The sequence below is a fragment of the Amphiprion ocellaris genome, chromosome 7 (assembly GCF_022539595.1).
Source record: "Amphiprion ocellaris isolate individual 3 ecotype Okinawa chromosome 7, ASM2253959v1, whole genome shotgun sequence".
Lineage (NCBI taxonomy): Eukaryota > Metazoa > Chordata > Actinopteri > Pomacentridae > Amphiprion > Amphiprion ocellaris.
The window spans coordinates 8669238-8694385 of record NC_072772.1 but is presented as its reverse complement, the minus strand read 5'-3'; the positions used below and the strand labels follow the sequence as shown (position 1 = coordinate 8694385).

The window sequence follows — 25148 nt, the reverse complement described above, 5'->3', positions numbered from 1 at the left end:
AGAAACTGTAGTCTCACACCCATATGTGCAATAGCTATCTTGGTTTACTGTGTAAAAGTGTGTTAATTTTACAATAAAGACTGTTAAATTGTAAGTTGGCCTGTGGTTATATTGACCTTTTTCCACAACAAGACTTCGGAGTGTTGGAAGAGGTATCTGTAATGGTACGTTCAACCAGGAGACGGGTTTGATTTCCATGTGGTCCTGTTGTTCTGTGGCGTTATCACTGGCTGTTTGCTTTCATTTGCAGTCGCTGTTTCTGTTTCTTTCTGGTATAGCAATACTTAGTTGTGTTTTAAGCACCAAAGCTGCTTGTCTAGGTTCTCAGTTTCAGTTGAAGTACACTTGTTTAAAGACTTGTCGGTCCCTTTTTACTGTTTTCTGGGGTTGTTTGCATTTGTTTGTGCTGTAGAAATAGCGCTGTAATTTTAATATGTTTTACGCAGTGGATCAATGTAGCTATATCACACATTTTTTTAGTTTATTTGTGGTTGTCCAAGTCAACAGGAGCCAGCTATCAATGCTAACACTGGGTCTTCACTTTGATGCAGAATAACATGCTCACAAGCTTGCACGTATTGGGAGCTTCGATATACTAAGGCTTAAAAGCTGCAGGAATTGAGTTATTTTGTCTGTGTACTGTTATCACTCATTTACACATTGTTGTTGTTGCTCTGTTTATGTATTTACATCCACTCACAATATATACCTTGAGTCCAGCAATTAACACGTCAGAGTGAGAATCCAGTCGAGTTAGGCTACGGGGGGAAAAACATAATTATTCTTATGCTTAGGAAATTAGTATCTACAGTGTTTACCTTCACTTTCACAGAACATTGTAAACATTGATGCATCTAGAAAATGATGCTTTAAAACATTTAGTAATAACTCTGCATCTCATCTGTCTTAGTGACAGACTGCTAGAAAATAAACATAGATAAAAAAAACAAAAGCAGCCAGTCCAGGAGAAAATCATCCATTTTTGTTTTATTTTATTAGAAAATATCCACACACCATAAAAATTACATGTACAAAACTATAAGATTTGAAATTGCTTTATGTACACATACAAAAGATAAAGCCCAAAGAAAAAGTGAGAGGAACACAGGAGGGGGAAAGTGAAGACAAAGCGTTTGCATTTTTATCTCTTTTTTTTTTTTTGGGTGTGCTTCTTCTGGGATGGATCAAAACGTTTGAGGTTCTCCGTCTGTTTCCTGTTCTACCACCTCTCATATCTGCAGGGAACTCTTAACAATCATGATGATGCTGATTATGGTGACACCGGGGGATCGGCAGCGAGTGCAGTTACGTGCACACATATGGATAGTAAATATCTGAGACTCCACATGTACCACATATCCCATTTACACTAACCAGACTCAAAGCATACTAGAGATGAGAGAGATGCTTGTATAGAGCACATTGGATATTCTGATGATTTATATAAAGGGATATCTGACAGACACATAAGTCTTTCGAGACATTAGATGAGATATGCCCAGTTATCAGTCCTGGTGTGTGCACGTAAACGCACTCTATGCTGATGATGAAGAGGCGCGGGGCCTGGATGGTGACAGCCAGGATGTTAACAATGCAGGTTGTGCAGTAAATATACAGTCGTACAGCATTTTTCTTCACATTAAACTAGTGTGACCTGCAGTGTAGGACTCTTGTAAACGTATTCAGTGATGAAATCAATGGTGGTTGATGAAGTTTCTGACAAAAATGCTGGATGATCTCCATAAGGACTGATGTGATTTGGTACCCTGCTACTTGAACGGTTCGTTTGTCTTTCTTCACTTCAGTCGTGTGGCTTTCCTTCTGATCGCTGGGTCTGAAAGAAAAACAGGAGAACAAACAAGAAAGAAATTAATTTTTCTTGTACAACTACGTTTTGTCGTTGCCTCAAAAAAAATCACCATCAAGAATTAAGAGTCTTGTTTAATTACTGAACAAAATTATTGATTTCAGAATTTTGGATAAAAAGATATAGCTTCAAACATGAAAATGATAAGTGACAACATTCGGATGCAAAAATTTCCATCTGATGATTTTGAATAGTAAAGCACGCTTTATAAACACCTGTTAGACACAGCTACCATATTTTCAGCCTGAGGCGAAAAAGAAATGTGCTGTTTATCTGAACAACATTTGTGCTGTGTGTGTCCGGGTGCAACATGTTCCAAGTATACGAGAGTGTATGTGTGTAATTTCTCTCTGTAAACAAGGCCATCATGACTTTACTATCTTTTCATTTCTTTCTCTTTTTTTCTTTTCTTTTCTTGCGTCTCTGTGGATCAGATCAGGCCAATTCAGCAGCTGATTACCCTTCAAATTCTGATAAGCACTTCATCCATCTTAACTTGCAAAAAAGATGGCCATGACAACTACTTCTTGTGCAACTCTTATGAGAAAACATCTGTAAACCACATTATGTAGTAATGCTGATCTTGTTCCTCATCCGAAGACCATCATAGTGAGGTTGCGCATTCCTAGTAAGCTAACAAACCTGGCAGGCGTCGTTAAAATCACCCCGAGCCAGATAAATTACCATCTTTCTCATTTTCAGTGCTCTACTGTACATGCTGAAAATAATAAGGTATAAAAATCAAGTGTCAGACTCAACAAATCTGTTCTACATTTAATTGATTCATGCCATTTCTGCATTCCACTCATCACGCAAAGCTGTTAAAGCTGGAAAATAACAGGATTTCTGAAAAATAATCTGCAACTGTAAAGCACCTAATCCAGAAATGCCTGCAAAGCCACGTGAAGTGTGTAGCCGATGGCCCTGTTCAAACAAATTAATGAATGCATTCTGCTAAGTGACTATAGATTAATTGGGAAAATGTGATGGAAGGCAACTGGTCGGCTCGCCATCCACCTTGTTAGACTTGAACAAATCTGCCGCTGGTGGCCTCATTAGTACTGTAATGTGAGCATGCTACAATGATTACACATCACATCGTAAGTAGACCTCTTGGGGAAAAGCCGGTGCAATTCTCAAATTGCTCATTGGAAGGTTGGCAGAAAAAGAATTAAGTTAAATGTCACTGGTTAAGAAAATAAACAAATAGACAAACTAAAGCTGTCCAGCAATACACAAAATATAACAGCAAGAAACATAAAATATGGATTCATACAGATGATACATTGTGTTAGAATGTGTGACACTCGTAGGAAAGTGAGTGACGGGCAAAAGTAAATATTTAGACTGTGATATAGAAAGTATTGATCAAACAGGGTGGCTTAAAAACAACAATGTCAAGAGGCACAAAGTAGAACCACAAGTACATGTGGTTGGCAGCCAAGAGCGAAAAATCTTTATGCCATATGGTGCAATCTTGAGAAATGTCTGCGTTATTAGAGTACAGTACAAAGTATGCAACCGCAGGGACAGCCTTCAGTAATGGTCAATCAGCTCAGTTCCTCTCAGTCCCTTTAAAGCATTGTGTGATAATGAGCACAACAGTAACACCCTGGGCACACGGTCAAAACTGCAGTTTGTAGCACTTTTGGAGGCACTACTAACAATGTGGGCTGCCAGGTATGTGCACATGATGGATGAAATGAAACAAGAAATAAATCATTACTTCTTGTGTGTTACTACAATTTCATACATGGTGGTAACATCAGTACAACATAGTTCAGAATAGGCAACTCTAAAGGCTCTTAAAATGGGCTTCCTGTAGAAGTCAACTGGAACTCCGGTGAAATTACAAGTTAATATTTTACTTTGGAAATATCTTCACATAGAGCTTTAAATTAGCAGACAGTTTTCTAATGAGCCTGCAGTCCAAGCTGGTCCTCATGGGAGAAAGCCACATTTTACTCGGTGGCAGAAAATCCCACAGCACAGATATACAACGCCACAAATATACCTCCCAGGGCAGATGATGACCCTTTTTTAAAGCTGGATTTACATTTTAAGATACCCTAAAATTACTCTGTGCTCTAAAGTGAAGACAGTTAAATATGCACAGTTTTTGTTCAAGTGATTCAAATGGTTGTAGTCTTTTATATATGGACAGCAAATGTCACAAAACAAATTGCATAAACTGTGAGCCATTGATAGCAGCAATATTAAAATGGCAAAAACAAACCAATAAAACAAAAAAAAATCTCTCCCTATGCAGAGGAAATGGGCTATTATTGCTGCTTCTTTGTAACTGCAAGTATGCATCATTTATCTTTAGAAAGATGCTACATTTTACATTTTAAGGAAGTTGTGGATGAAGCCTCTGCATTGACTGTAAATAGTCCAGTTTGATTTATAAAATAGTTTAAAACAGGGTATGCATGTGCATCTCTGTCCTCTAAAGCAGCTCATATGCTTGGTGTCAACAGCTAAAAGTGCGAGCATCCAAGACAACAGTACTAAAAACAGATCCTCTTTACCCAAAAAGTAGACATGCATGTGACAAAAATCACACTGCAATTGAAAAAGCAAGTTCTGTACACCATCGGAGCCCCAAAGCCCTGTACAAACCGACATTAGCGCTGCCTGAAAAACGAGAGCCCCTCATCCATTTTAATGAAACCGCTGCATGGTGGGAGTGCCCATCCAGAGGGCTCAGGCAAAAAAAAAAAAAAAAAAGAAAAAGATATTAACTTGGCTCAACTTTTGCTGCACTGCAATGCAACATTAGCTGCATTTTCAAATCAACGAGCGCACATTGCTTGTAGATCACAAAATTTGAATGGTGCAATTACACTGACATGTTTCTTTGTCTACTTACTAAAATACAAAACCTATTTTCAGACCCGGCTCCCGCTGAGAATCTAAATGGCCTGGCAAGGGCCCCTATTGAGGTTTGACAGTCGATGTCAGTGCTGACACTGCAGTGAGCAAGTATTTTGTTTTAGAATTAGATAGTGTTGGAAAATGGCTAAATTTAATGACTGTTTCATGCCAGAACAATTAATTAGCCATAGCTCCTTAAAAACTGTCAGCCCGGTTCAGTGCAGATGTGGCTAGATCCAAGAGGGTTGGACCGGCTGAATATATACACACTACTAGGCTGCAAATTCCATGAAATATTGGCTCAAGGGAGGACATCAATGTCAGCTTTTTCTAATCTACTGCAACCTATGCATGAATTCTACTGACAAAGACACATGAAAGCACTCTCTGATTACTGCCTTCATGTTAATGGGAGCCACAACTTCATCTTACATATATTTTCATCATACTTGAACATCCGCAGATGATTATTTGAAAAGTGTCCAGCCGCATTAGGACTATTATCAGTTAACACGACTGCAGTTTCGTACTAATGCATTTGCCAGAGTATGGAAAAATAAAGCAATATATCATAATATATGCAGTTCTACTGTGCATATTTAAAATGTGTAGTTATGCATTCAGTTTTTGGTCCAAACTGAAGCACAAAGAAAGAAAAATACCAATATTATGTCTCCTAAAAATCTGTTCGAAAAACTTAAAGTTTTATAGAAATTCATCAAAACAAGTAAAAAAAAAAACAAAACACCAAAGCTATAATTCCAGTTTCATTAAGCTGTATTCTTTGACCTCAACGCCATTCTTTGTGTTATGCTTTGAATTCGCCAATAAACCAATAGGACACTATAGTGCACTTCATATTTCTAACGCCTAAAAGACTCTTCAAAATCTTCACCATCACCCCATTTTCTCCTCAATACAAATAAACTGCATCAGCATTTCTGGTGTAAAGCTGCCAATACAACAGCCAAGTGTGAAACTCCAACCTTAAACCTGCACAAGATTTAATCCAACCGTGGTCCCATTTTCTCTCCTGCCTGTGGAAGAAAATGGTTTTCTGCTGAGAGATAAATGGAAGGGTGCTAACTTGAAGTCCCACTAGTCAATGCACGAATGCCTTCATGACCACTGAATTGCCGGGCAAATGTATTAACACTTTACATTATATGTGATTTGCAAGGCATTATAAAAGAGTAAGATGTAATTATGATAATTGAAAAAATAAGAAATATACAGGAAAACACTGAATGCATTATATAGATTTCCAAAGTACTGTGAGGAACTTAAAGGTCCCATATGATGAAAATCCATTTTTCTTGTCTTTTGTGTTTGTTAAAAGGTAAAAACTACTAAGATGTGAAGACATAATTCTGTCGTTCCTCAAGCCTTCTCTCTAGAGCTGCTTCTGTTATCTCTACATGTCTCAGCTATGCTCTGCTGCTAGGTGAAGAAGTCCTGATGCACTCCTAGCATCTAAGGAACTTAACATTTGATGGTAATGTCACCACAACAGTAGGTAAATCTTTAATGTTAGCATTATGTGCAGCTATTGTGGATGATATTACATTTTGCTTTGATTGTAGGGCAAGGGGTTAGAGCTCTGTGGAATCTGTAACAGACATTTAGAGATGGTGGAAACTTTAACAGCCATTTGAAACCAATAAACATGTACTAGGTGTGTTACTGTTTATCATGTTGCCTATCGTGCTTGAAGCAGGTAGAAAATAGTGACTGAAATGCAGCTTTAAATAAAAAATTACATGTTCACTGGCAACGTCTTTAGAGTCGTTTCCAAGCGACAGCTCTGTGCTGTTAAAATACTAATTTTATAACTGCAGCATTGTTGGACGAACTCACCACGATGTACCAGTTAAAAACAACAGCCATGCTATGAATTTAGGGATATTTCCATGTAAAACGGTCACTCTGTGAAAGTTAGAAATGATAGAAAGTCCTTCTTTCTCACATTCATTAATTTCTGTCAGCTGTCTTCTGAACGGGGTGTGAACGGCAGGAACTCAGCTGCATTTAAAGCTATAGATACTGAAACAGCCTGTATAGAACAGAGTTAAAATCCTTTGTGGCCGAAGAAACCATCTTTGCAGTAATTTGGCTTAAAAAAAGACAGATTCTGGGGATATGTGAGATTTTCATTGATTTGTTGAATTCATTTTTTACTGTATTAAAATGTACAAATTTCTAGTGTGAGTAGTGTAAAAGTCATCTAATACACCTTTTCTCCCTAAATGCTCTCTCTATATATCTATTTACTACCTATGTTACTGTGTTCACTGCGCTCCTGCTGGAGATCACACCACACAGTTACAATCGTGCAAGAATCATCCCTGAAGTAGAGTTTATAGTTAGAGCTGGGAAGACACAGCTGTGGCCATTTTCATGTAAATTGCTCAGTGTATTTTGTGTTTTGCTTTATCATTTTGTAACCTTCTGCATAGAGCCACCACATTGTTTTATTATCCCTTTTTCTTTTGTCTGCATCTGTATCCTGAAGCTGCTATCAAACAGCACCAGCTCTGGCCCACTGATGAGATGCAGGTAAAGATTTTGGGTGGCAGCAGCAGAAAGAAGGATGGAGGGAGTGAGAAGGAGTTTATATATATATGTGAATGTTGTATATCAACTAATGCTGAGCTGCACATTTCCGGCATTCAGTTATAGCCTCTCTTTCTCCTGTTACTGACTCTCGCTCTCACATGCTCAGCTCTGAGTTGCGACACCTGACTTTACAAGTCTGTGTATCATGAAATGTCAGCCAATTCCAGTTGCTATCATGTTTAATTTTTAACGTGGCTATAAATATAATCACTGCTCCCTCATTTGAATCACAGGCTCTCAATGCCAATTAATGATTATACTGAAATAAATCCCTTTCAGTGCCGCAGTGTGCATTTATCTGACAGATGTGCTCATTGCCTACAAAACCATCCAGCAGATTCAGCCCTGTTTCATCATTTAAGTGTCATTGTTGAGAAATGGTGCAAATGTCCTGAGATCACCATAAACTGAGGTTGTATTTAAATGTGGGGATCAGGTATAAGTGAAATAATCATTCTTCACATTTTTCACTTTAAAATTCATATTCCAAAATCACTCTATTTGATTTGATTAGGGTGGTGAGTTTTAGACTTTTACTGACTACACAAATCGATAGCAGTGCTTTTAAACAGCTGAATATGCTGAATATGCTACTGACCTTCACAAACTGACGCTGGAACACTGAAAGCAATATCTTTTGAAGGACAAATCCCATTGGTCCTCAGATGTTTGCATACAAAACAGTGGCTTTTAACATTCCACAGCCAAGTCCTGAAAATGATTTCAGTGCTGAACACAGCCCAGAAAGCTACATTTATTAGGTTGGTTTAGTATTCACAGTGTTCCAGATTCTGTTCCCGGGTGGACAACGGGCTGAAATGCCAACTTTTTCATATGAGTGACACATAAAGCTCACAACTGCATAACTCAAGTTTTCAAAGCGGGACTCATTCATGTAGACTTGAGCCACAGCATTAAAGTATAACATGATATTTAGAAATTCCCAAAGTATGATCTTCAGTACTATGAAAAACACATGCTCCTTTTTTAATGAAATGGAGTCAGTAGTGCTCTGTGAAATGTGATATATTGTAGTGCACAACTTCAGTCGATGTCACTTATGATACAAACTGGTGGAACATGTAGGCAGTCAAGCTGAGAAAGATGATGAATGCCGGTGGAGATACAGAACTCCCTGTTGGGAATTATGCAAGTGTGTTGACCAGTGAGTGTGTGCTATGTTCGAAGGCAAGATTTTTCCCCATAGTGGACAACATGGCCTGCAAATACCTCTGTAGGGGTGCTTCATGTACAGCATTTTAAGGAATATTTAGTACAACAGAGAATACAGTCACCCTGCAACACTTTCAACTGAAGACGGTCAAACAACATTACACTTTAAATTCAAAATTCAGTACATTTATTACCAGGGCTAGGTAGTATAGTAGAAAAAAAAAAGATAAACTTTTATCAATCCCACAGTGGGGTAATTTGCAAACAAACTAACCAGGATATACTTAAGTACTATTATGATAAAGTGTTTAATTTTTAGTTGATATTGTTTAGTTTTAATAATAGATTTTTAAAATAAAAAAACAGGACATAAAAAGGTTTCTTTTGAGTGTAACAGATTTAGTCTGTTCAAGGTACAAGGATAATATTTTTAATGTTACCCCAACAATGAAAAACATGCAAATAAATCAATTTACACAACTATTATAAAAATAAATAAGGACAAATGAATAATATTGCCTTAATATGGATTAAATAAAGAGAGGAAATGAAACCCTGAGGCGCTCAGAGGGTGACCAGGGTAAAGCTGCTGCACTGCACTGAGGTTAATGGTTTAAGGGGCTGGCCTGGACCTGATGTTACCAGCTGAGGTCCCTGCAACAATGTCTGCTCACACCCTCACATCAAGACCATCAGCCCTCGGGGCAGGCGCCACCACGTCACTTAGCTGGAGGTGCTGGTGTTCATAGGGTAGTGGGTGTTTCCTTACCACAAAGCTCATTTTGCAAGAGCAACCTCCGCTCCGTTTTTGCCACAGCCTCCACCAGGACCGGTCTGTGGGTTTCGAAGGGGGCTGCAAGGGACCCAGATGGGTACAGACTAGCATGCCTCGAAAGGCCTGCACAAAACCCTAAGGGAGAGTATTAGAGGGTGGAGGGGCTGCATTATCAGGCCTTATCAGGCAACATGTTTGGGGATTGTTTATACAACCAAAATTTGTGGTTGTGTTCTGCACTTTCATGATGGTTTGCATCCGATATTTTGAAGTAAACTGATCAAAAATTGGAGCGAACTATTTCCTTAATGCATTGATAAAGTATCTGTTGTCGGTGCATATCGCTATAGTTTTATCACCCAGGCCTTGTTTTAGCAACAGAGGATTCAGCCAATAGAATCGTTATTTGGATGTAGACATGAAGACTGGTGGCCTGGTCATTTTGCCCTGTTGATGGCAAATAACTTTGAGTTGATGGCAATTTAATCCCGGCAAGATGGGGTGTCTAAGTGTATCAGACAGCACTGTAAACTGCTACATACATATGCAACAATAACTTTTGTTCCTTTTTTTCTGATTACTGTCATACACCATGTATCTCAGAAAAAAATAGGTGTAACTCAAGGCTTTAAGCATGCTCAGTAAGTTCCTTGACTCTAACTCACAAACATAAACATATCGATAGCAGGTCACACGGTGTTTCCACAGAAGTCTCTTGTTCAGCCGAGGACATGGTCTCCCTTGCTGTCAAGATCTTTTTTGCGATCATTTTAAAGAGGGGAAGGAGTCACACAATAAACACTTTCAAAAATAAACATGCATTCTGTGTGTGCGTTGTGGCATCTATTATTCATACTACTGTGTTTTCTTTCTGTGCAACCAAAGACACCTCATAGCACAATACAGCTCAATATACACTGAGTAATCCTCCACACATCCCACTCACTGTTCTCCTTCTGTTTTCTCCTCTATTCCTTTTCTTTTACTTCTCCTCCTCTACTCTTTCCCGTCGTCTTCACATCTTCTCCTCATTCTCCTCCGCCTCCTTTTTTTTTAATCCCCCCCCCCCCCCTCCTCCTCTACCTCGTCTTTTTATTAAGCTGCTTATCGTGTACAGCCTCTCTTGCCTATTTCCCTCTCCTCTCTAACGGTTCACTCCAAGAAGCCGTATAAGTATGATAAAATCGTCACTGGAGCATCCCTATATACTAGAAGATCATGTCAGCCTGTACTGAACAAGCACGTGTATGCAAATTTTGAATCATCTCGCTGAGCCTTACTTCTCGTCCTGCTCCCTCCCTTATATAATCTGTTTTTAACACTTCTTTCACTTATTCTTGCATTATCCCCCCTCCAGTGCATCTGAACCTGCCCCTGTTCCATCTGTCCTTCCCTCTGTTTCTTCTCATCCTTCCTGTCCTCCCTCTTATCTTTCCATTCTCTGCTCGTCCTTATCGCAGGCATTGTTGACGTTGTCATGCTCTTGTAGGACTCTCCTCTTACATCACCGCAGGTCAAACAGCACAGGGCTGCACAAATACACACTCCCTGCTCCACAGTAGACAGACATGCTTTTTACATATAGACTCTGCATGTGTTCTGCCCTTTTTCTGCTTCTCAGTCTCTCTTATTCACACAGCTGGAAAGTTGTATGAAATGAGTGAAGCATTAAGCGGCAATGTGTCGGCGAACTCTAGCCTTTTTGACGTGTAAGTGCCTTTGAAAGAGGGCAGTAATGTATGCATGGTCACATCTAGCTACATTACTGCCACATCAGCAACCAGGTGTGACATCCTGCTCAAATTGAAGTCACTGTATGGCCCATCAGCTCAGATAGTTGGATCTCACTTGGCGTCTTCTCTACATTAACATCGCAATCACTGTCTGTGCATTTCTCGCCAATGCATTTTAGCCTCTTTAGATGAAATACACTCAATGGTTGCTGGAAGGGACTTGCTGCTTCACAGTGGACACATATGGATGCTGTCACATTAGCTGAAACAGAACCTTGCTACAGACACCGAGCATGTCGCATGAAACACGTGCCTGGTTCACATCATCAGCTCCTCGTAGATATGGGAGGCATAAGGACAGCCGAATGGAGTTTTTCTTTAACAATGTTGACATTAAGTCAACATTTAAAGAGCTTATATGCTCATTTACATGTGTAAAATTTTAGTTTTGAGGTCTACTAGAATGCATTTACATGGTTTAATGTTCAATATTTGAATTTCTTTAAGTAGATTAGCACACAAATGGCAAAATAAAAGCCTGAACTTCAAATGAGGTGTTTCTAGTAAGTAAGGAGTATTGTTTTCTATGTGAGAGAGTAACTCACTCTTGACTGGACTTTGGGCTTTGTCAGTTTACAGACATTTTATATGTAGTGAAAAGCAATATAGCACACTAAACAGAAAGGGGAAAAAAAGCACATTATGGCCTCTTTACCCTCTGAAGCTTAAAGCCAGTGTTTGCACGTTTAAAAGACATGATACTTTTTTTAATCACCAAAATTACACCATCTATCATACCAAGAACCCGTGAAAACAAGAGAAATCATTTTTTAATTTTCAACCTCCTGTTAACCTGTGAAGTAATCAGTTTAGTGAAAATTTCGTACAAATTATCCAAATCTAAGTTGAAAATTGTTAGCTTATTCTACATTTGTCAGTTAAATCATGAACAAAAATCACTTGACAAAAATTAAGGGATTTTCCAGCTGAACTCGACTGAACTGCAGGCTGTGTTTACACAGAGCCAATAGAAGACAAGGATGGAAACAAATTAACTAGTAAAATATGTGTGATATTCATAGTCAACTTTTGTTTCCCGCAGTGTTGGTGACATCTGTGGCTATTTCGAAAAAATGTTCATGTTGAATCCGGTGTTTCTTTAAAATTAAATAAGCAAAGAAATTTAAGTAGAACTTTTTCTTTTTTTATGATTTGTGGCACAGTAACTGCATTATACTGCACAAAAAACATGTTTGACTTCTCTTATCTTTTAGCTGTGGCTTTGGTTGTTTCTGTAGATGTTTATTACTTTAGGTTTCTGTAAAAAAAAAAAAGGAGCCCACAGTGAGAAACAATGTGACAGAAGCAGTTTGGCCTTTTGAGAATGTCTGAATTTCATTCCTCTATATTGAGAAGAAATGTACCAATCTCATGTTTGCCAGTTAAATATAATATGCTACAGCTGGTTCGTGCAGCATTGCATAAATACAGAAAACAAGCACATGGTTATCTTGGCAATGACTTCCTTCCACCTGCCAAGAAATGTACGCGTCATAGAGCCCCAGATTGTCAGTTTTTGGTTTTGTGCTTGATTATGGATTAAACTAATGAGATGTAATGCTTTAATTACTGATCTGGCAGGAAGATTGTGTCACATTTGAACAATGCAAGGTTAGCTGTTTCCCCCTGTTTCCAGTGTTGTGCTAAGCTGAGCTACATGGCAGTTAGTTATAGCCTTGAAATTAAGCAAGATGGTACATATTTCCCAGGATTTTTTTTGTGTCCTTCAAGTGTTTCCCTACTAGAGCTGAGAAATTACAAAAAAAAATCCAAAAAGAATAAATAAATCATACTTAATGAAACTTTAAGTGGTGAACACATACCATCTTCACACCATACTCCCCATACTAGTAATCAGAGAAAATGAACATAATTTTGTCAAGATAATAAGCTGTTAACAGGCTTTCTGACCATTACAGTTCACTGCCGATAGTATGGAGTCCAATGTTCAGTCAGAGGAAAGCATAATGAACAGTGTCAGTGAAGAGGTAACTGCATCAAACTTGCTGGATGCACTTCATTCCTTTTCCCAACTTACAGACGGAAACAGGGAATAAAGCATGAATTTATGAGTGCAACTGATAGACATTTTCTCCTGTGGGGAGAGCTTGCTCTAAATTGAAGTTACTTTCCCATGTCGCCACATATGTTTGAGACAGAGTAAAACTCTGTGTTATGGTGGCGTGCTCTGATAAGTCAACATCACTGAACTGTGGAAGATTGTATCCGCATCTGTCACATGAGAAAAATAAAGCCATAAATCAATTTGACATGCTATTTTTTTGTCGTGCGGCATCCCAAATATTCGTGTACATCTGTTGTTATCTGTCATGTTACGTTATGCAACAACAGAAAAGATAATCAAGGCAATTTGGAGCTGATAGTGTGCCGTCTGGAAAGGTCAGGACAAAATCCACCATTGTGACAATATGCAAACAACTATTATTTTTGCATTGTTTTAGCAGAGTTTGACATTAGGGTACAACAGTTACAACTTCTAAAAATTTGAAAAGAAATGACTACATTTTCCTTGGCAAGACAACCATATTGATCATGATAAAGGAAATCACTATAATCAAATGTCCTTTCTGTCTGTTCCCCTACTGCCACCTCATCACTCGAGTGTAACAAAATATATCATTATTTGTGATGATGAGTTATGGATGCTGGAAATGTCTGCAGGATAAAATCTATTTATTTCATCACAGACAAGGTTAAAACAGAAGATAGACCAGGAGCACCTTTAACTGAACATGACTGAGGGCACTTTACAGAGCTATTTTTTTTCATATGCCATCTATATTTATACGATGCTTTTAGTTTTTGTGTTTGTCCTATCTTGCCTCTCTCTGGCAAATGTGTGTGTGTGTGTGTGCGCGCATGTAAGAAATGGACAAGATGGCTTAAACAATCACCAACAATGGACAGAGAAAATGTTGGTTCTGTCTGACATCTGCAATCGTACTCATACTGGTCAGGCTGTCCTGAGGAGGCACAAACACATACAGTGACGAAGTCAGAGGTGCATTAAAAAAATGATAACTGTGATAGATGTGCCCTTAATAGCCACTTTAGTTCTTGTGTTTGTGTGCTAGACCAAATACACCCAGTGATTCATTATTATTGCTGTTACTGAAAGACCAAAAAAGAGCCTTGTGTCACTTTGTTATTAAAATGTAAATTAAAGAGCCCATATTACCCTCATTTACAGGTTCTTAATTTTAGTTTCTGTGTCTACGAGAATAAGTTTACATGACTTAATAGTCAAGTGTACATTGCTGTACCACCTCTTTTCACCCCCTTTTTTTCTGAAATGCTCTGTTTTAACTCCTGATTTTTTTTTTTTTTTTTTTTTGAGAACCCTTCTTGTAAAGCCCCATCTGCTCTGAATACTTAACTGGCCTGACAAAAGTAAGGAAACACTGGTTACGTATCATAAGCTCAGATACCACAAGTAGAGACTTGTTGGCAGCTAACAAACCCCAGAGTTCAGCCATACAAGTTCGAACCCCAATCTGACCCAGAACAAGCAGAGGCTGCTTTGTAAGTCACTGTTACACAATGTCCAGTGTTTTAATGCACTGGCATCTCTCAGCAATACAGTTTCAACATAGCTTGAATGCAGTGAAAGCTAACGGTAACATTAGTCATAATAGCAGTGCAATGTGCTAACGCTAAGGATTCTCCTGTTGTTGTAGGGACATTATCATCAAAAGAACAGCAATCCATTGGGACTTCAGCTCCTCAGATGCTGGGATTGAACTGAGACTCCTGTGTTTCCTCCTCCAGCCAACAACAGAACATTTGGCCTGCTCTACTTATGGGCAGAAGCAGCTCAATAAAAGAAGTAATAGCGGACAGCGAGGCAGCTGCTCATTCTTCATTTGAGGATATGCCAAACTAGCCGCTAGGCCGGGATTATGCAAATGCGTTACTGACGTAGATGAGTAACGGAAGGAAAACCTTGACTACAAAGGAGGCAATGCAGGGCCAGTGTTTATTGTGGGAGATAACTCCCTTTGACGTGGACTGAATCAGTTATTTCTTGATAAAGTCAATGTATTGTCTTTGAAATATTGTCAAGGTAAAAGTCAAATCAGGTAACTAGACTGAGTAGTTATTTGACACCACAAGAAAAACATTTTATTAGATTGTACTTTACACCGAGCTCTTTTGACAGACAAGTGAAAGTGGTCATCAATGATGGGAATAATTCAAGATTATTGCATTTCATGACAATTATACCATGGCCTTTGATTGTGAATGGCTAAAATGCACTTTGTAAAAGTATGAATCCCCAACAAGCAAGCTAGTAAACCAGTGTTTCCATTTATCCCCAGTAGAGAACACAGAGCTTGTCACTTTAATCAAATCTATTGAAACAGTATGGTTTCCACTGACACAGCATGGCAATGGGAAATTTAAAAGTGCAAATTATTTGGGGAGGTAAACAGTTTAATTAGATGGGAAGAATTGAGATGCGTGACCATTCAAAGATTGCTGTGCTGATTTTTCGTTTAGACTCTCTTCCAAATAGTAATGCAATTTACAGTAATTTCATGTCTGGTAAATATCAAAAATTCTCCATCTAGAGGAGAGCAAGATTTCTACAACAAGAAAAAAAAATAGATTTTGCTCTTGATTACCTCTAATAAATTTCTTTTTTTTTTTTTTTTTAATTTCTAATTTCAATTTGAGAGTGACTATCTCTGCAGCCTGGAGACAAGATGAGTTCAGTTCTGCAGCACCAGCCATCACCAGCCTCTGTCCTAGCTGACTAAATAGATATGGCTGACCTCCCTCTTGTATCGGCAAAGTCCGTCCCCGCGGCTGTGCTGTTCACTCATAACCACATCCTCTCCCATCGCATTATATTCTCCGCCAGTATTCAATCACTGCCTCAGGCAGGCGTGAAAAAAATGACACATCTGATGGACAGAGAAGGAGAGTGGTGTATGAGATAAGGAGTGACTCAGACACTCAAAGAGCAAAAAACAAACAGGAGGGGGGGGCACTTTCTGTCGCCTGTTGTGATATTGTCATTGGAGAGTAGTAACGAAGCAGATCGTTTAATCGGGGTGGCTCTCTAATTGTGTTGCTGACAGCAATTAGATAGGCACTCGTTAAAACGCCCTCATTAGGCTTCCGAATTCTTGCGGCAGGAGGAGATGTTGCACAATCTAAGTGTCTCTTAAACTATGGGGCAGGACCTGATATTGGTGGATGGCCAAGGTGAGTGCCGGCGGGTTACCATATGTCACACTAATTAATGAACCCGGGTGTTTGGGTGTAAGAACTTCTCATTTGGCTTCTTGTTTAGAAGAGGTTAATGGGCTAATCAGCAGATTACTCACCTGTTTAAGTTGCCCTGGAGAGCAGCGAGAGAGGCTGGTTAGGGTCCCCAAGGTCCTCACCAATCTCATCCAAGGGAAAGCAGTAGATATAGGACAGAGCAGTAGAATGCATACACTAGACTGATGGCAGGCCTGAGTAGTCGAGTACAGTTTAGTCTGCATCATGTTGCTGTACAACTCCAGGTCAGGCTCCACTGGCTCCAGGTTTTGTCCAGTTCTGTCCAGGTCAAACTCGCTCAGTTCTTTTTTTCTTATATGCTTTATGTGCTTTCCAAAAAGATAAAATTTTGATTAAGACATAACAGGGTCCAGTCACGGTTAAGATCCAGCTCCAGTTGAGCCCAGCCAGCGTCAGCTCAGCTCAGTTCAATTTGACAGAATTGCTTTATTCCACATTGATAAATAGAGTGGAGCCACTTGGAGGCAGCCATCCTGAGTCCCTTATGGTTATTTTCAGAAACAGTCAACCATTATTGTTTAACATATGTCCATATCCAAAACCAGACCCATCAGGGCACTTTTCTCTATGATATTCCTTCTTCTTTTTGTGCAGTCTGTCACATTGTACATCCAGCCTTAGCATAATTATCTAAGCATCCAACTTTGCTTGCTGTTCATTTTCTCTTTCTGTATCTGTCCATGCATGTTGAAGCTGCTCCAGATGGTGAGAAGTTGATTCACATTTTCTTTCTGCTCCTTTATGTTGCTTTTAAAATAAAATATCTACTCCCAGTGTCTCCACTTTCACACTAATACAGACGTTTTAAGTGGCCGTTCCTTATCAGTGACTAAGGTGATCACACCGACAGCTGGATCCTGCAACAACTGGTCAATTAGCAGCCAATCAGACACCAGTTCTCGACGTGTCCGTCCAAATCCAGACATGAGAACCAGGATAAGCACTTGAAAGTAAACCAGACAGTACAGGTCTATAACCCCATGATATTCATGGAAACAAAGTAATGTGTACAGTAAACAGGAGATACAGGGAGATGAGCTATAGGGCCTTTTTTTTTTCTTCTTCAGAGTTTTCACCAGCTTCTCCCCATTGGTGACTTTTATTTCCCCACATCTTCCTCTGAGAACAACATCAGGGTTCTAGAAATGAGGAGAACAACAAGATTTGAAATTAGAATGTTTATAAATACAGTATGAAGCTTGAAATAAAAAAAAGGAAGTCTGACTAAAGAGGATCTGGAGTAGAACATCAGGTCAGGAGGATGGGAATGCAAGGTTCAGGGCAAACAATTAAAAATAAAACCAAAGACAACTCAAATCCAAAGACCTGTTAAATCTGGAATACGCTAGTTAGAGAAGTATTAATGATATCCGTGCTTTAAACATGTGCTGGGAAAGCCTAATAAGGCTTTAAGAGGCTTTAACGCCTTTTGTTTATCGACTCAGGTTTAACTAGATGTGATCCTAGCTATGAGCCCGTTTTATAAAACTCTCAGAGGAGACTGCTTAATTTGTTTTTATAAGGTCTTCCTTCACTTAAAGCTTTTAGAAAAGCTAATATTCACAGAGAAGGCTGTTGTGTTTTTTGTGGCTGCATTACCTCCTGGAGGAAAACAGAACAAAATGAAACATTGTGAAACTGGGAGGAATGTAGGAAGTGAAGGTTCAAATGTCATGTTTTTTTCCCTGACGGAGCCAGATGTTTGAAAAGGACAAAACTCACAATTTAGCATGTTTTCCTGCCTTTGTATTTAGGTTGGAAGGATGCATTGACATGTCTGCCTTTATGTCCATATGCCCCTGAACGTTAAAAGTTGTTTAGTTTTTCATTGTATATTGCAAAAAGGTTTTCAAACGTCCATCAAATTTTTCTGTCTTTGAATCACTTTGTTACTTTTTGTGAGAGCTGTGTGAGTGTAACTGCTGTATAGCCGAGACACACAATAAATGCCTTTACAAGCAAAGGTTTGCTGGCAAAGGAAAGCGTAGATGTGTGATATCTGGGAGAGTAATGCAGCTGTGCTTGTTGAGGCAGCATATCGATGCAGCCGCTATTTGTTATTTGTAAATGTGTATGTTTGTCAGGCGGGCATTTCTTAACTATGTTTGTCAGTTGGAATATGTCTTAACTGCATTTATGTACAGTCAGTGCTTATTGTGTCAGTTTAAGAATGAGGCCCGGTCTCCTTAATGCCAAAGTCTGTATTCATCCATCACAAGCCGTTCCTATCTCCGCTGTCTTGTCCTCCATCATCCTCCTCTCCCCTCCTGCATCGCTCTTTCCAGCATGCAGATGGATGACGGAGGTTGCGAGAGAACAGAGGAGAGGCTTGTATGCGATGATGATAACACGGTGTGAGCAGTGGAAGACGAGGAGGACATGAGAAATAACACATAACTTGACAGATAACGGTGTTACAAATTGAAAACGAGTTAATACGTGATAAAAACAGCGTTTGCAAATAGCTTCAGAGAAAAGGGATATGCCATCAGAAAGGAGATGAAGGGAAGTTAGGGAGGAAGGAAAGTGAGAAAATCAACTTTTTGTCATATTTTTAAGAACCAGTTCTGCTTTTCCTCTTTTTTAATCTTGAGAACCATCCAGCAGTTTTCACACAAACTACTTTTTCAGTATCCTTTCAATGAAAAATGAAGGACATTGTCAGCTTATCGTCTCTCAGAAGCAGATGTAATATTTCTAAAATGAAAAGAGTCTCTGAAAATGTTGATAAAAGTTTCCTGAGGCTCCGGACCACATCATGAAATAACCTGTTTCATCTGACCAAAAGTTGAAAGTATAAATCATGCTGAATTTACTACCACTTAAGATGAAGAAAAGTAATAATATTTGGCATTTTAACTTAAAAAATGCTCTAAAGATCAGTTGATTATGAAAATCATTGTCAATCAAGCAGTTTTCTTTACTGTAAGCACCACAGATGAAATTCCAATTTGCTTCATTTTGTTAGGGTGCAGGCAGGAATGTCAAGGATGCGCATTTCAAAATCACTTGCGAAAATACACAAAATGTGCAATTTGTTACTTGTGTGAATTTATCCAGTAAAAAAGACAGATAAGAAGAAGGCACATAGCAGCATGCTGTACAGGAGTGAGGCTACAGTTGGGAAGTTCGGAGCATTGACACGGGACAAAAAGGAGGAGGGAAGGAAGACTATGGGAGAAAAAAATCCAGGGAGTGCTGAAGTTTTAAGTGCCGGTCATTACTCTTTGTGTAGTATGGGCCCGATCACTCTGTGAGGCCAAGAGACCTTCAGATCTTAAAGTCTCTCCATTCGACACTACGAGGCCGCCTGTCGTCTGCTGCTGCTGGAGGCGTCCAAGAGTCAGAAAGAGAGAAATGGAGAAGGAAACAAAGCCAGAATGAGTGATAAAGAGACATGGAGAGAAATAATAAGAAACAAAGGAAAAAAAACCCACTGACATAGACGCTGCTAAACGACACAAAGGGAGAGAGAAGGGAAGCTAAAATGTCCGGGCAAAGAGGTAAGAAAGGGAAAGCTAAGAGAGAGTGGAAAAGAGCTCGAGAAACTCAGCAGGAGGGGAGAAGAGGCGGCGATTCAGAGAGATGGATTCAGAAAGACAGACGGCGGTGAAGAATGAGGCCGGGCATACGGGATGACACTGAAAGGAGTGATGATAGATTAGAATACACAGAGGACAGACAGGCTACAGGGTCATGGATGGGCCATAGGGAGAACACACACACTTGCACTTCGCACGCACACACACATCCTTGCATTGTACTTGACTGTTTTCCGATCCTGCTTAACCGTGTGGGAACATTTGTACTGGCTCAAGGCAGTTAACCCTTGTGCGTAACAACACACAAATGCATGCACAGACCTGCAGGGATTTGATAGCTGACCCTGAGCTTACACCGACACACACTCTCTGTTTTCACAAACATTTTCCTCTCTTGCGAGGACATTGTATTGACTTCCATTTGTTACCTGGAGGCTTGCCCTAAAATTAACCTAAATGTAAGTCTTAACCCCTTAAAATAAATAGTTTACCTCATGGGGACATGTTCTTTTGTTCTCACAATGCGACTGTGTAGAGATTTCTGTCCCTAGAACGTGATTATTGCATTACACACTCATTCACAAATTCAATGTTTGCTTGGCTGTTCTTGAACTAATAGCACTTTGCTTGACATAATCATAATATGTTTGTGTCAAGCATATAATTACCGCTAATCCACATAGAAAATTCCCCACTTGGTATTCAAGTTAAAGAGCTGGTTCTTATGCTGAATCTACATGCAGCGTCCTTGTATTGTGAGGTAGAGCTCACGCTCCAAGGTTAGTTAATATAGAAAATAGTACACTGCTAATCCTTCCCCATGTATGCAATTGTATAAACACAGATTTATATTTTTTTCTATCTTCTCTGGTAACCTTTGAGTTTCATCTTGTCACTAACAAAATTTAAGATGCTCTCGAAAAATAACAAACACACAAAAACCTCCCCAAAATCAAATTCAATTCTTCTATGTGAATGTGAACAAGTCAGCATATGAGAAGTAAACCAAAAAAGAAAACTATCACCCACAATGTGCCTTTTTTTTCATGTTGGGTCACATTTTTGACAACCGTGGGCCTTTAATGGGGTCTCTCTGTGTGACTGTCAGGAGGTCTGTTCCTCAGGCTCTCTGACTCACTGCGGCTCTCTCTCTGATCAGATCAATGTTGCCTTTCTCTGCAATGCAGCAACCAGTGAAACACATCACAGACACCGTTACACCCTGAGAAACCCCAGCAGCCTTTCTTCAAACACATGCGTATTATCCCTCTTTATAGGTTGCCCTCAAAGTGCCAACGATCCTGGAATCAAAGCAAGGAAACAAAGAACACAAAGGGCCAGTGGTAGCTTTTTCTTCCTGGGTAAAGTGTCAAAATAATATCTATAATAATTGGTTTGTTTGTCTGGCATGGTCTTCTTGTTCTTCTGGGATGCTCTTTGGTAGCTCCTTTGACTGATGCGCTGAAGTCAGCTGAGGTTGTGGTGGCATTCAAACGGTTAATTAGGCCTATAGGGGAAATGTTTGAGTTGGTGCCTATGGTGGTGGCAGAATACAATTCAAGCACGTTCCTTATCACAGTTTGTAAAATTCTAGTCTGTCACAGCTCTAATGAGCAGCTCTGTAAATCCTCTCCTTTGTAACTGCAATTTGGCCATAAACCTGTCAGCACATTTTACTATCTGTGTACACATCCCCCCATATAGCTCCAGAAATTAAGAAAACAACTTAAATCAATGACTATCCAGGGTAGGCTACTCAGTATGGTTTGACTGATAAAGGTTTTTCAGGTCTGATACCGATTATTGGTGTTCAAGAAAGGCAGATCACCAATGTTTGGACCTGATATAGATTGGATTTAATGTTTTAACAGCATGCAATAGCAGAAAAATAACTAGGCTTCTTCATTAATAAGGGTGGCTATAACTGAATTTGTAAAATAGAAATAGGAGTGATTATATTAGGATGCTCTCCTCTGTTTATGAGGGATCGACTGAGATTGATCAGTTTGTCTCCTGCAGTTACATCTGTAATCTTTTCACTTCATATTTCTGTCACTTTTATTGTCCACTAAGGTCCATATCTTAAAGCATTATTATTAAATATTGTTTTCCGGCCTCTGTTTCACTGTAATCTATAGCTGTGTTTTAACTAGACATGAGCATAGCTTTAGCCACTGTGAGAGTAGCTGATTTCCTGGTTTGTGACAACAGCTTGTTTTGCTTTTGTTTGTGCTTGAGAAACATTTCTGAGACCACAGAGTCACAATAACATGCTGAAAGATGCCAAATATCGTCCAGGCCAATAATCGCTCTATCCCTACTACTTGGTAGTCTGACAAAATCAATAATCGTCTTTCATACAGTCATTAGACACTGCAAGCACTTTTAATTGTGCTATAGATCTAACCCCGACCAGGCTCCTGAAGGTGAAGCCTCCTCCTGAAGTTGCTGGCTAAGCCGCTGCACTCTGCACAGATCTCTCGTTTCCTCCACCGCTATCAACGCGAGGCTCAATGACACCTCATTTCAGCCCATTCACTGAGGCCAACTGAATGACATATCAGCCGCTGATAACATATTTCAACTCAGCCGTTTAAGCCACTCGTGTGAAATTGTGTCTCCCTTTATTAATTCCAATGAAGCCCCCCCCTTCCCATTTCCTGAGTGGATTAGTGTTAAAGCGGAAGTACACTGGAGTAGGCGCAGTGCAGGGAAAATCTGTGCGTAAAGTAAACTTCACATGCTCTTGTGAGTTCATATTATTACAGCACTATTGAGCATTTCAAGTGATCTTTGTGTGCAAGTGGAAGTCACTTCAAAAGTTTGGATAAAGGGAAGCGGGCCTGATTACATAAAAAGTAGGCTTTATCTAATAGCCTTTGCTGGAAAAGACTGTGTTACATAATAGCAATTTTCCATCAGTATCTCGCACGGTTAGGAAGACGTTTATCATAATATCATAATTGTGCAGCGTCGTGCTTTCGCCATCATGGATTTTGCACTACTTGAATGATACTGTGATTGCAAAATGATGTTCCTAAATAAATGATTCAACTTTTATCACACAAATTACCTCTCTATTCTTGCCAACTGTACACCCGGTTTCTGACAGCTATTTTCTATCAGCACAGCCAGGAGCCGCTGGTGTAGAAACTAGGAATGTGTTTTTCATGCCAGCACAAGAGGTTGATCCACAACTAGACAAGAGAGCCACGAGATCAAGAGACGGTGAATGAAAACCAAAATCGCAAGGAGTACTATTAGTTCTGAACCTGGAAATTAACCAATTTTGTGGCAGTAAATTGGGTTGCTGCTGTGCTCAACTTTAGCCTGTCGTTTACACTCACTGGAACATCTTCACAAATTAGTTTTTTGGTAACAGCACAGACTTGAGTTTTCTCATTTCCAGGTGTCAGAGAAGTGTGATTTCATCATTCATCTTGACTCCGCTGTCTGAGGTCATCCAGCCTTCTTTTGTTGGGGTTTTATTGAAGTTGTTCTTGTGTCATTTTTCTTTATTTCTTTCATTTCTTTTTTTTCCCGCCTCTGTAGAGGGTCACGGGGGGCCAGAGCCTATCCCGGTTTGACGTTGGGTGAGAGGCGGGATACACATTGGTCATGTCACCAGTCCATTACAAGACTAATACAAAGAGACAACCATGCATGCTCACATTAACACCTACTGGCAATTTAGAATCACCAATTAACCTACCGTGCTTGCTTTTAAACGAACACACACACAGAGAACATGCAAACTCTACACAGAAACCCAGAACTTTCTTCCTGTCAGGTGACAGTGCTATGCCACTGCCCCTTCTGTTTCAGTGTATTTTAAAACTGAAATCATTCATTATTGCAAAGACCTTGGTAAAAGGTGCTGTATAAATAAACTAAACTGCCCCTGGCTTTTTACTGACTGGTTGGTCTGCCTTGTATGTCTGGCAAAATGCCTTCATCGGTTGCACCGACGACTCTTTTCATCTCCGTGTCTTGTCTCATGTTTCCCTATACTGCAGTGTATACATTAATAATAGTTGTGGTTGCCTTGTGCATCATGTATATTATAGCCACCCTGAATTGTGTCTGTCGGATTCTGATTTGTGAGCCCTGGAGAGTTTCAAGTACACTCTAACCGAATCAACGGTAAAACCAGCTGCTTGGATTTACCCTGCCCTAGGGGGCAGAATCTGAACTGAGCATATGCAGTTTTACAAACATAAACACTGTAGTAAAGATTCATCTTATGGGAGCAACCACTTGAACACTTCACAGTGGTATCAGCATGCATTGTTCTTAACTTATGTAGTTTTATTTGTTCATTTTTCTAGTAAAATATATTTACACAATTGGAATATCCGCTGTATAGTTGCATGTTCAAGCAATTAAGCCAATTTTGCTGCTTTATAGGCCTCTTCGGATACTTTACAGGGCTTTTTACACTGCAGTAAATGTTAGCTATGCAAAGGCAGTCACACAGATGTGATTTTAAGAACACATATAGTTTTTGTGCAATTGTTTTGCCTCAGTTGAAAGTTTTATAAAGGGGGAAATGAGGGTCTTGGGTGTCTTCCAAGTTGGCATTGAATTTTAAGGAGTTTATATAGCCTTCCTTTTGTACTGAGGTAATTTTCCTTTTTCACTTGTAAGCATGTGGGTTGTGTCATTCCTCATGACGAACAGGCTTTCTTGAGGTGCTTAATGTCTAATACTTTGTAGCACACTCATGGCGGACACGCAAGGAACGTTATCCTGAATCATGCAAACTGTTGTGTGATGGCTGATCCCACCTGCATTACCAAATCCCTCTCTCCTCTAACACCAGATTTCTTATGCCACTGGCTGCACTCTGCTTTTAGAAAAGAACCAAAAAAAATAAAAAAAATCGCAGTTTCTAGTAAGAAGGTCACAGCGCTGTGCACAGCTCACTTGGGGAAATAAAGTAAAGTCAGTAATTTTCTTAAACTTCTTAAAAACTTTAAAGCCGCTGAGTTAGAATGTGCCACTTTCCATTGTTCAGAAATGAAGCCTGGTAATTGGCAAGAGCAGAAAACAAAAATAAATGAGCTTGGAGGAGGTTTTGACTGCACTGTAGGGAGGTTAATGCAAGACTTTTTTGTTTCATAACCTTTCTTATACAGTGAAAGCAATCACAGAGAGGAGAGTTAAATAACGCTGAAGATACTACTGCAGCC

General features: G+C 39.5%; 1 protein-coding gene across 3 annotated transcripts in view; it reads right to left on the bottom strand.

The window, feature by feature from the left end:
• Positions 1-960: 960 nt before the first annotated feature.
• Positions 961-25148, bottom strand: part of zgc:172282 (leucine-rich repeat and fibronectin type III domain-containing protein 1-like protein) — a 196664-nt gene continuing 172476 nt past the window's right edge. Inside the window, exons 10-12 of one of the 3 annotated variants that reach the window (XM_035946634.2) lie at positions 19639-19740; positions 16456-17553; positions 961-1834 (exon numbers count right to left, since the gene is read on the bottom strand). In XM_035946634.2, the coding sequence (XP_035802527.1) occupies positions 19685-19740 (56 nt within the window). In that variant the 3' untranslated portion in view covers positions 961-1834; positions 16456-17553; positions 19639-19684. The remainder of the gene's footprint in view (positions 1835-16455; positions 17554-19638; positions 19741-25148) is intronic. The other 2 variants (XM_035946635.2, XM_023266811.3) reach the window with 2 other exon arrangements.